The sequence below is a fragment of the Orycteropus afer genome, unplaced genomic scaffold (assembly GCF_000298275.1).
Source record: "Orycteropus afer afer isolate SDZICR_OR568_19922 unplaced genomic scaffold, OryAfe1.0 scaffold00276, whole genome shotgun sequence".
In the NCBI taxonomy this organism is placed as follows: domain Eukaryota; kingdom Metazoa; phylum Chordata; class Mammalia; order Tubulidentata; family Orycteropodidae; genus Orycteropus; species Orycteropus afer.
This window is the reverse complement of record NW_006921863.1, coordinates 3,055,746-3,067,365: the sequence shown is the minus strand read 5'-3', so window position 1 is coordinate 3,067,365 and position 11,620 is coordinate 3,055,746. Positions and strand designations below refer to the sequence as shown.

Below are 11,620 nucleotides of genomic sequence, written 5' to 3'. Positions count from 1 at the left end.
TGGGTTTCCGAGGCAGTATCACTACGGAAGTAGGATTGCCCAACCTTCCTTCCGAGGAGTGGCTGGTGGGTTTGAACCGCCAGCCTGCTGGTTAGCAGTCAAGTGCCTTAGCCACTATGCTACCAGAGTGTAGTATCACTTGTTTAACCTGTTAAAAAATAGCAATGAAAGTAATTATTGTTATATAGGCACTCAGAATGTGATTTTTGTCTTCTACATAGTTATGTTAAGGCTAACACTAATCATGATTTTTAAGGCACATTTAAGAAGAAATAATCTGTGTGTGTGTAAATTCTGTACAGGCAGAATATGGTTATTCATAAGTAGTTTCTGTACCCTTACTCCCCAGAAAAATTATGTGTTATAGGCCCATTGGAATTATATAAGTCTTTGTTATAGTCTTTTTCAATGACTGCTCTAGGATTGCATAGTCTCTGAGTAATTTACTGCATATTGAGTATTTTGACTAACTGACCTAAAAGAAAATATTTATAGATGGATAAAGCATTTCAGAATTAAGTATATCTAGGCAAAGGGGAGGAGCTCTGGTGGCATAGTGCCTAAGGCACTTGACTGCTAACCAGAAGACTGGCAGTTCAAACCCACCCGACACTCCTCGGAAGGCAGATTGGGCAATCTACTTCCATAGAGATAACGCCTCAGAAACCGAAGGAAGGGTTGCTATGTGTCAAATCGACTTGAAGGCAGTGAGAGTCATAGTGATACCGCCTTGGAAACCCAAGGAGGGGTTGCTATGAGTTGAGACCAACCCAACGGTAGTGAGTTTGGTTTTGGTCGGCAAAGAGGGCCTCAATGTAGGGGAAAAAAAAAAAATGACTAAAATATTTTAAAATAAGTTTATTTTTCAGAGATTAGGATGTAGTCAAATCTGCAAATATAAATATTTAAAATTTTTTAACATAGTTAATTGATGGGGCTACAGGTATCACTGTTTTCTGTCTTTTACTGAGAAAAAGAGTAAGTAGTTTTCTACTCACTTTTGGTAAACTTTAGGTAAAATTTAGAAATGTTGCTAATTTATCAACTTAGAGGGATTTTTTTGTGGTTAAGTGCCGTCGCGTCCCTTCCATCTCATAGCAACTCTATGCACAAAACAAAACACTGCCCGGTCCTGCGCCATCCTCGCTATCATTCCCACGCTTGAGCCCATTGTTTCAGCCACTGTGATAAGCCATCTCATTGAGTGTCTTCTTTTTTTCTGACCTTCTAGTTTGCCAAGCATGATAATCTTCTCCAGGGACTGTCAGAATACTTCTGACAACATGGCCAAAGTATGAGAGACAAAGTCTGATCATTCTTCATTCTAAGGAGCATTCTGGCTGTACTTCTTCCAAGACAGATTTGTTCATTCTTCTGGCATTCAGTGGCACATTCAGTATTCTCCACAGCACCACAATTAAAATGCATCGATTCTTCTATGGTCTTCCTTATTCATTATCCAGCTGTGATATGCATATGAGACTATTGAAAATGGCTTGGGTCAGGCACCTTCAAAGTAACATCTTTACTCTTTAACACTTTAGAGAGTCTTTCACTGCAGATTTGCCCAATGCAATATGTGTGTTTGATTTCTTGGTTGCTACCGCCATGGGTGTTAGTTGTGGATCCAAGTAAAATGAAATCTTTGATAACTTCAGTTTTTCTCCGTTTATCATGATATTCCTTATTGGTCCCATTGTGAAGGTTTTTTTATTATTATTTTTTATGCTGAGGTATAATCTGTACTGAGGGCTGTATTCTTTAGAAGAGTCTTCTACTCTTAATTTTAGTTTTTTTTTTTTTTCTTTCATTCTTGGGAGTTTTCTTTGGCTTTTGTGCCCTTTACTCCAACATACTATAGCTGTAACATTCTATAGTTTGTTATACTGTGGTGGTTTTTTGTTGCTGTGATGCTGGGAGCTATGGCACTGGTATCTTAAATACCAGTGGGACTTCCGATGGTGGAGAAGTTTTAACAGAGCTTCCTGACTGAGACAGACGAGAAAGTCCTGACAGTCTACTATTGAAAATTGTTGTTGTTGTTATGTGCTGTTGACTTGGACCCAACTCATAGCGACCCCTCCTTGGGTTTCCGAAGTGGTATCATTACGGAAGTAGATTGCCCAGTCTTCCTTCCAAGGAGTGGCTGGTGGCTTTGAACCGCCAGCCTTCTGGTTAGCAGTCAAGTGCCTTAGGCACTATGCTACCAGAGCTCCTCTGTTGAAAATTAGTCAATGAAAACTCTTTGGGTCGTAACAGAATACTACCCAACATAGTGCTGTAAGGTGAGCCCCCTGGGTTGGGAGATACTCAGAATGCACAGTGGACTGGAACATATCGATGATCATGAAGGTGGCGCTGGGCCAGGCAAGGCTTTGTTCTATTGTACATGGAATCTCCGTGATTTGGAGGCAACTCCGTGATGAGTAACAGTGACAACAACAGACTTAAAGAAAATAAAGATTTTTGAGGTTTGGCAATTTAACATTTTGATCTGTGTGTAAAATGCAACATTTCATAGTGTGTTTATATGTTTCATGATAAGCACTTCCTATGGCACATGTTTTAGCAGTTTGCCATAGAAAGTGCTTATTATGAAGTGGTAGTGTTTGCTTTTCTCTTGTGTATGGTTTCTCAGTGGTAACATTTATTTAGTTATTAAAAAAATTATTGTTATTTGGGAGAAAGTTTGCAGAGCAAATTCATTTTCCATACAGCAGTTCATACATGTTTTGATATTGACTGCAGTTCCCCAGTGTAACAGATATCTTCCTACTTCCTCCTCCTAGTTATCTCTTTCCTGTGTCCTTCCCTCCCAAGTACTTCCACTCCCCCACCCCCACCCAGGCTATCTCCCTGTGCAAACACCACCATTCTGTTCTTCTGCAATTGATGGCTCCAAGGAGTGTATTTACCTGAGTAAATGTTCACTCTGTATACCTGCCTCTTGTTTGGCTGGAAGCCACAGGAGCTAAAAAGTTATTTAAGTCATTATTTTCCTGGATCTGGTTATTAGCTTTGTGATAGAAATAATAATAACAGCCATGATTTATTGAAAGCTGAATACATACTAGTATTTTACATGTATTAATTTAATTTATTCCTCACACTGACCTTTGAAGGAAAGGAAGTTTTTTTTTTTAAAAAAAGCTAAGTTATTATTTATGCATATGAAAAAGATCAGGTCTCAGGGATGGGGTAATAGTAAATAAGTTCACACAGGTGAGGTACAAAACGAAACTGGCAGTTTATTTGATTATCTCTCAGAATGATGGATTAGATAGCTCACTAACTGTGACCATTACATACATCTCTCTAGGCAGATACAAGTTTGGAAGGAACACAGTTTAGTAAATCTGGAATCAGAATAAGGGAGTTAATTTGTATTATTCCAAAATGTACCAGCAAATGCCTAAGCACCAATGTGGCTAAAGGGGTACAAGACTTCCAGTCTAAAAACAAAAATGGTATTGAGAAAAAGAGGAGTGAAATAATGGAGAGACATATTATTCTCATGTTGTCGTTAGGTGCTGTTGAGTTGTCTCCGACTTGTCCAGCAAAAGGAAACACTGCCCGGTCCTGTGCCAGCCCCATGATCTTTGTTATACCTGAGCCCATTGTAGCAGCCACTGTGTCAGTCCATCTCATTGACAGCCTTCCCCTTTTTCGTCATCCCTGCACTTTGCCAAGGATGATATCCTTCTCCAGGGAATGGTCCCTTCTTAGAACATGACCAAAGTAGGTGAGACGAAGTCTGGCTATTCTGCCTTCCAAGAAGCATTCCAGCTGCACTTCTTCCAGGACAGATTTGTTAGTTCTTTTAGCAGACCATGGTAGTCTCAGCATTCTTCACCAACACCACAACTCAAAAGCATCGACTCTTCTTCCGTCTTCCTTTTTCATTGTCCAGCTCTCACATGCATATGAGGCAATTGAAAATACCAAGGTTTATGTCAAGTGCATGTTGGTCTTCAAGGAAGCATCTTTGTTCTTTAGCACCTGAAAGAGGTCCTTTGTAGCAAATTTGCCCAATGCTATATAATGTCTGATACCTTGACTGCTGCTTCCATTGGTGTTCATTGTAGAACCAAGTGGTATGAAGTCTTTGACAACTTTAATCTTTTCTCCATTTATCATGTTTTTGAAGACTTGACATAGGAAAGATTTATATCTCCATAAATTACCAGTCAAAATACCAGTAGGTGCTTTTGCAGAAATTGACAAGCTGATCTACATTTCATATGAAATACAAAGGACTAAGGTTAATCAGAGCAATTTTGAAGAACAAAGGTAGGGGATTTACAATCTCAGTTATCAAGACTTATTTTTAAAGTATAGGCATGAAGATAGTGTAGGATTGGTATATGCATAGAAAAACTGACTAATATGGAAATAAATAAAGTTTCTAGAAACAGCTCCACACATACACAGTCACATGGTTTATGAAAAAGGTAACATTACAGTGTAGTTTCGAAAAGGATAGTGTTCCATAAATAGTAGTACTGGGTCAGTTGGATAGCCAAATGAAAGAAATATATCTTGACTTCTACCTGAAACCATAAAAAAAAAAAAAAAATTCCAGATAGATTACAGATTTAAACATGAGAATTACAATATTAAAGCTTTTAGAACAACAAAAGCTTGTTTACAAAGAGTTCTTAAAACAGGATGTAAAAAAAAAAACTATATCATAAAACAATTGGTAAATTACATGACATAAACTTCATTAAAATTAAGAAATTATTTTCATCTAAAGATACCATTATGAGAATGAAAAGGTAATTATTCACAATATGTATATGTATATGTATATCTCTATATATTTATAATATATAATTTATGGACTCATAGAAAATGGATTAAAGAAATTAACAAAAGACAACCATAGGAAAACATTGGCAAGTTTGAACAGATGTTCAACAAAACAGGATTTTCAAATGGCCAATAAATACATGAAATGTGTCATTTGCTCATCAGGGAAATGTGAATTAAAACCATAGTGCAATGCAATTACATACATACCAAAGTTGCTAAAATAAAAAAAAGATGGAAAATATTTGCAAGGGTGTAGAACAATCAGAATTCTCGTATATTGAGTGTGAATTGGTACAACCGTCTAAAAATGTGTTTGGTAGTATAGTACTAAAGCTGAATGTGTGTGTATCCTTTGATCTAACAATTCTAATCATAGTCATATAACTAACAGAGATGCTTTGATATTTGCTAGAATGTTTATCGCTGCATTATTTTTTGTAGTCAAAACTTGGAAACTACTCAAATTCCCAAATTCAGTTTCTTGCAAAAATGTTAATTTTGTTCTTCCATAAGGTGAACAGAGAATGGAGAATAAAGTTAGCAGATGCTGTCTTGCGTCTGAACCAAATATAATGAATTTTCTACCAGCAGAAGAATGGATAAATAAATTGTACTATATGCATACAAGGGAATACTATATGGCCATTAGTAAAAGAAACGATATAGATACATCTTTCAAACAAAAGAATTCAGACATGAAAGAGATCAGCCACTATGATTCTAATTTACACAAAGTACAGAAACACTCAAAACACTAATCTTGGCTAGAAGTTAGGCTAGAAGTTAGGCTGTCTGGGGCCGTAGTGACTGGAAGAGAGTATAAGAATGAGTTCTGGAGTGGTAATGCTCTGCTTTTAATCTCGGTATTACATTATGTGGGTTTGTTCAATTTGTAAAATTCACTGAAGTGTATTGTTATGATATATGTACTTTTCTGAGTGTGTACTACTTCAGTACAATGTTTTAAAATGCAAAAGTATTTATTGGCATAGGTCTGTGATAGCTCCGGATAACTTATCTCCATTACAGGGAAACTCCTGCGTCAGTGGCCAGGGCATTTGAGTCACTGAACCTGGGTACCATTTCTTAGAGAAAGCATGACTGGGAACTCTTGGGGTGTGCAATTTTCTTATTATGTGCTTAGTGCTTAATCTCCCTTTTTGTTTCACACAGTCTTTCTTTAGACAGAGACTAGACACTTGACCAAATTTTTCCTCACTAATTACGATCATATGTCAGTGATAAGGCTACTCCCGCACAAGTTCTTGTGATCATTTCTTTTGTTCCAGAGAAAGAGCCTATTGACTCTTAGGGGAGAGAAAAGGTAAAATTTATTCTTCATATTGCTGGAGATAGTAATTTTTATTCAGCTATGTGATTTGCATAACTCATTTACCTTGTTTGGGCTCCTGCTTTTCTCATCTTTAACATTTGAATCAATATTGAACAAGCCTGACTTAACTGAGGTCATTGGTTGCCTAACTCTGTTACCAGATTTTTGGTATTGGCTTATTTCCTTATTTCCTTGCTGTTTTATATAGCTGAGAAACCACCAAAGAAACCATCATTCTTGATAACCACAGTTTCTTGCAAAAGGGTTAATTTTCTTCTTCCGTAACAGGTGACCAGAGAATGGAGAAAAAAATAAGCAGAATCTGCCTTGCTTCTACACCCGATATAATTCATTTTCTACAAGTATCTTGGGAGAAAACACTAGGATCTGGTTTTGTTGTTACACTTACTGACGGTCAGTCAGTGTGGACTGGGACAGGTAATATTAATACAATTTTTTTTTTAAAGTAAAATTTTAATAGTGTGGTATATTCTTCAGTCCTCAGTAGTACTTCAAATTAAAATGTTTGTTTAATAGATGCTGGGTGAAATTAGTGTGATTACTTTTGCTTGTTACTGCTGTTTAATTTATGCACACATTTTTAATATTTAATGCCATTTTCTGGAATTAATTTTAATAGAAGAATAAGCCATGTCCCAGGAAATTCTGGTTACCAGTTGACTCAAAGTATTTGGATATTTTGGTCTGAGATTTTAAATAATTTCCATATACAAATGTAAATAAGACTTTATATGGGCATTTCCTCAGGACCCTAGGGAAATATAAGGAGGCAGAGGAAGTGGGTTAACTGGGCTAAGGGTTTGTGATGGCTTGGTGGTGTGGTGTGGTGGTTACCTTTGACTGTTTACACTTACATTGCTCAAATTATTTTCCAATGAACATGTACTAAGGTTGCAATCAAATCAAAACAGAACTCATAGCCTAAAATTTTGTAATACAAGGTTTAAACCCACATATCGGATATTGGCTATTACTTCATGAAATATGTAACATTGCAGTACATTGTGAAATTTTGTCCCTTTCTCTGTTAAAAAATTCTGTTATCCCACACAGTCAAAATTAAATTTATACTTGCATGTTTTTTGTCTTTTATGACAGAAAACGAGGAATGTTGATAATAAGATTCTTGCAAAATAAAGAACTTACAAGGGTAAATTTTATAATTCTTTTTATGGTTTTTATGTTGTAATTTTCTACAGAAGAGAAATCAGTTATGTTGGTTTATTGCTGTAATGCAGGGGTGGAGGGGAACATTTCAGGTTAGCTCTACATGTGGTGATGAAGGTACAGTTGGATGAATAGCTGGTCATCTGGGAAAGAAGAGTTCCAGCAGCACAACCCTGAGCCAAATCTTAGGAGATGTAGTTGCTTATATGTAAGGAATACTATATTTATAATTGGCAGATTACGTGTTCTGTATAATGTGTGTTAATGGTCAGTCTGATGACTTTGCGGTGCTTCAAGAACCTTAAATTATCAAAGAAAATATTAAATCTGATCTAGTAAATAAACCTTGTTCACCAAAATACAGGAACAATAATATGTTAAAAATTTTTACATTAAAGATTTGGGAGAAAGGGTATTCTGATTAACTCTTAAATCTTGTGTAACCAGAAATTTAAGTTAACTTAGCATTTATAGAACATTTTATTTATGTTGCAGAAAGTATCTTGGCAGTTATTTTTATTAATATTAACGTGGCTATCATTTCACTGGGATCTCTGGTGGCGTAGTGCCTGAGGCATCTGACTGCTCACCAGAAGGCTGGCGGTTCAAACCCACCAGCCAATCCTCGAACAGAAGACTGGGTGATCAACTTCCGTAGTGATACTCCCTCAAAACCCAAGGAGGGGTTGCTATGAGTTGGGACCAACTCAACAGCATGAGTTTGGTTTTTGGTATTATTTCACTAGATTAGGTCCCTTGAAGACAAGAAACAAAACTGATTTGTTAACCACTCTGTATAAATATCTACACCTGGTTTTAGCACCACGTGGTCAGTGAATATTTTCTGAATGAAAGAATGAAAGGATGTCCCAAATATATAAAACCAGTTAGGAGAAGAAGAAAATTAATCATTTTATTTTAGATAGAGTTAACGCATTTTTTAATGAAAATTCATTTCATATTTACTTATTGTTGACACTGACCATAAATTCAGTATTCTATTATTTATTTTCCAGCTATTGGGATTTAGTGTGACAAAAATGTGATATCAACTTCTGTATTCTCTGATGGGTTATTAACATTTTGCCTTCCTGTACTGGCCAGGCTTTCAAACAGAAAAATTTATAGACTGCTTTATTTAGCCATTTTATTTTCAAAGATATCTACTAAAGTTTGAAATCTTGAATACATTATATGCCTTCCAATATTTATTTTTATTTTCTTATTTTAAATTTCAAGAATAAAATATAAAGCCAAAGGATACAACTTTGTTTCCATGTTTAGTTAAGTCTTATTAAGTAAGTGCAATTTGGCACTTTGCAGATAGACAGTAACATGATTAAAAACATTGGACCAATTAAATAATTGAAGCATGAAAATGAATTTCCTTCCTGTACCTCATCCTGTTTTTTGTATAGCTTGCTGGTTGTTGCAACCTTCAATTTGGATAATTTATTTTTCTTTTCATTTGACTGAAATTAAAAGGATGTGAAGTTCCTTTTAATCTCCCACACACTAATATCACTGATTTTGTTTCCATCAGTAATGTTTTACCTAATGAATATACTTTTTGGTCTAATTTTCATGTGGTTGATCATCACCTCCACATTTTACAGGGCTATATTACAGAGTTAACACACAAAGTAGGTTAATGATTGATGGCAATTATGTGACTTTCACAGGAATTATTACTGTCAGTAAGAAACTTATGTCACCTATATCACCTATCTCTGGAGTAAAGTTTGTTGAAAAGTAAGTTAAAGTTTATTAATTCTTTTATTATCAAATAACCAGATCAAATTATATGTGTCCTAAGCATAGATGTTTGGTGACCTGTAGAAAAATTTTGTGACACAACTCAGTGGAAGAAAGATTTTTAATATATGAAGTAGTAGAATGGGTCAGTGATATGATACCATCAAGATTCCTAACAGTATGATAAGACATTGTTGTCTTCATCTTGGACACAAACTTTAGATATGATTGATGGAAATGCATAATCTTTTAGTTAGTTGTACCTTAGGATCCAAAGCAAAATTTCCTTTCTTATACATTAATGTAGGAAGTCTGGTAGCATAGTGCCTAAGGCACTTGACTGCTAACCAAGAAGGCTGGCGGTTCAAACCCACCAGCCACTCCTTGGAAGGAAGGTTGGGCATTCCTACTTCCGTAGTGATACTGCCTCGGAAACCCAAGGAGGGGTCGCTCTGAGTCGGGGCCGACTCGATGGCAAATAACAACAACAACAACAACAAAATACATTAATGTACCCATAAATAATGTTAGAGTGACATTCTCTTGGCTCTCGTTTGTCTTAAAACAATTTCCTACTTTTGGTTATGTTTTCCTACTCACTTGTTATAGTCATGTGGTTTCACTATATCCTTGTTGGATTTTACTGTTTCTATTGCTTTCATTCCTAGTATATGAAGTTGTTGGGAAATAAAAAGATAACAGGTATGCATTTGAGTTTGTAATCAAAATTTAAAACTGTTCTTGTTAGGTGGCATCGAGTTGGCTCCTAAACATAGCAACCCTACGTAGAACAGAATGAAACACTGCCTGGACTTGCATGGGCTAATAGCCCTTGCTCTTCCTGAGCCCTTCCTTGTAGCAACTGTGTCAGTCTATATTGTTGAGGTCCTTCGTCTTTTTTGCTGATCTTCCACTTTACCAAGCATGATATCCTTCTCCAGGGAGTGGGTCCCTTCTGATAATATGACCAAAGTGGTGATGGTGTTGTTATATACTGTCGAGTCAGACCTGACTCATAGCTAACCTTCCTTCCGAGGAGTGGCTGGTGGATTTGAACCGCCAGCCTTCTGGTTAGCAGTCAAGTGCCATAGGCACTATGCTACCAGAGCTCCTATGACCAAAGTAGGTGAGACAAAGTCTGGCCATTCTCGCTTCCAAGGAGCATTCTGGCTGCACTTCCTTCAGAACAGAATTGTTAGTTCTTCTGGCACTTTCAGTATTCTTCCACAACACCACAACTCACAAGCATCAACTCTTCATTGGTCTTCCTTATTCACTGTCCACCTTTCACATGTGTATGAGGCAATGGAAAACACATGGCTTTGGTTAGTCTCACCTTAGTCTTCAAAGAAACATCTTTGCTCTTCAACACTGTAAAGAGATCTTTTGTGACAGGTTTGACCAGTGCATTACTTCCTCTGATGTCTCAACTGCTGCTTCCGTTGGTGTTGATTGTGTAACCAAGTAATATGAAATCTTTGACAACTTCAATCTTTTCTCCACTTACTATGTTGTTGCTTATTAATCCAGTTGTGAGGATTTTTTTCCTTATGTTGAGATGTAATCCATACTGCAGACTGTAGTCTTTAATCTTCATAAGTGAGTACTTCAAGTCATATTCACTTTGAGCAAACAAAGTTGTTAATGAGTTTTCCTGCAATCTTGATGCTGCATTCTTCTTCATATAGTCCAGCTTCTCAGATTATTTGTTCAGCATACAGATTGAATAAGTGTGATGAAAGGATACAAGCCTGATGCACTCCCTTCCTTATTTTAAATCTTGCAGTATCTCCTTCTCCTATTTGAACAAGGGCCATCTGGTCTATCAACAGGTCCTCATGAACACAATTAAGTGTCCTTGAATTCCTGTTCTTAATATTATACAAAATTTATTATGATCCACACAGTCTAATGATTTTGCGTAGTTAATAAGACACAAGTAAATATCTTTCTGGTATTCTTTGCTTTCAGTCAAGATCCTTCTGACATCAGCAGTGATATCCCTCATTCCATGTCCTCTTTTGAATCCGACTTGCATTTCTGGAAGTTCCAATATACTGCTGCAGCTGTTCATGAATTATATTCAGTAAGATTTTACTTGTGTGTGATATTAATGATATTGTTAGATAATTTCCACATTCTATTGGATCACCTGTCTTTGGAATGGGTACAGATATGGTTCTCTTCCAGTGAGTTGACCAGGTAGCTATGCTTCAAATTTCATGGCGTAGATGATTATGTGCCTCCAGTGCAGCATCCATTTGTTGAAACATCTCAATGAGTATTCCATCAATTCCTGGAGCCTTGTTTTTTGCCAATTCCTTCAATGCCGGTTTGACTTCTTCCTTTGATTCCATTGGTTCTTGATCATATGCCACCTCCTGAAATGGATGAACAGTGACTAATGCTTTTTGATACAGTGTCTCTGTGTATTCCTTCTATCTTCTTCTTCTTTTTTTTTTTTTATTAGGATTTGGGTGAAGATTTACAGAGTAAATTCACTTTTCATACAGCAGTTCACATATACTT

At 36.4% G+C, this 11,620-nt stretch overlaps 1 protein-coding gene across 1 annotated transcript in view; it reads left to right on the top strand.

The window, feature by feature from the left end:
• The first annotated feature begins 6,441 nt into the window (after positions 1 to 6,441).
• Positions 6,442 to 11,620, top strand: part of XRCC4 (X-ray repair cross complementing 4) — a 397,398-nt gene continuing 392,219 nt past the window's right edge. Inside the window, exon 1 of the mRNA XM_007950549.2 lies at positions 6,442 to 6,586. Coding sequence (XP_007948740.1) covers positions 6,448 to 6,586 — 139 coding nt within the window. The 5' untranslated portion in view covers positions 6,442 to 6,447. The remainder of the gene's footprint in view (positions 6,587 to 11,620) is intronic.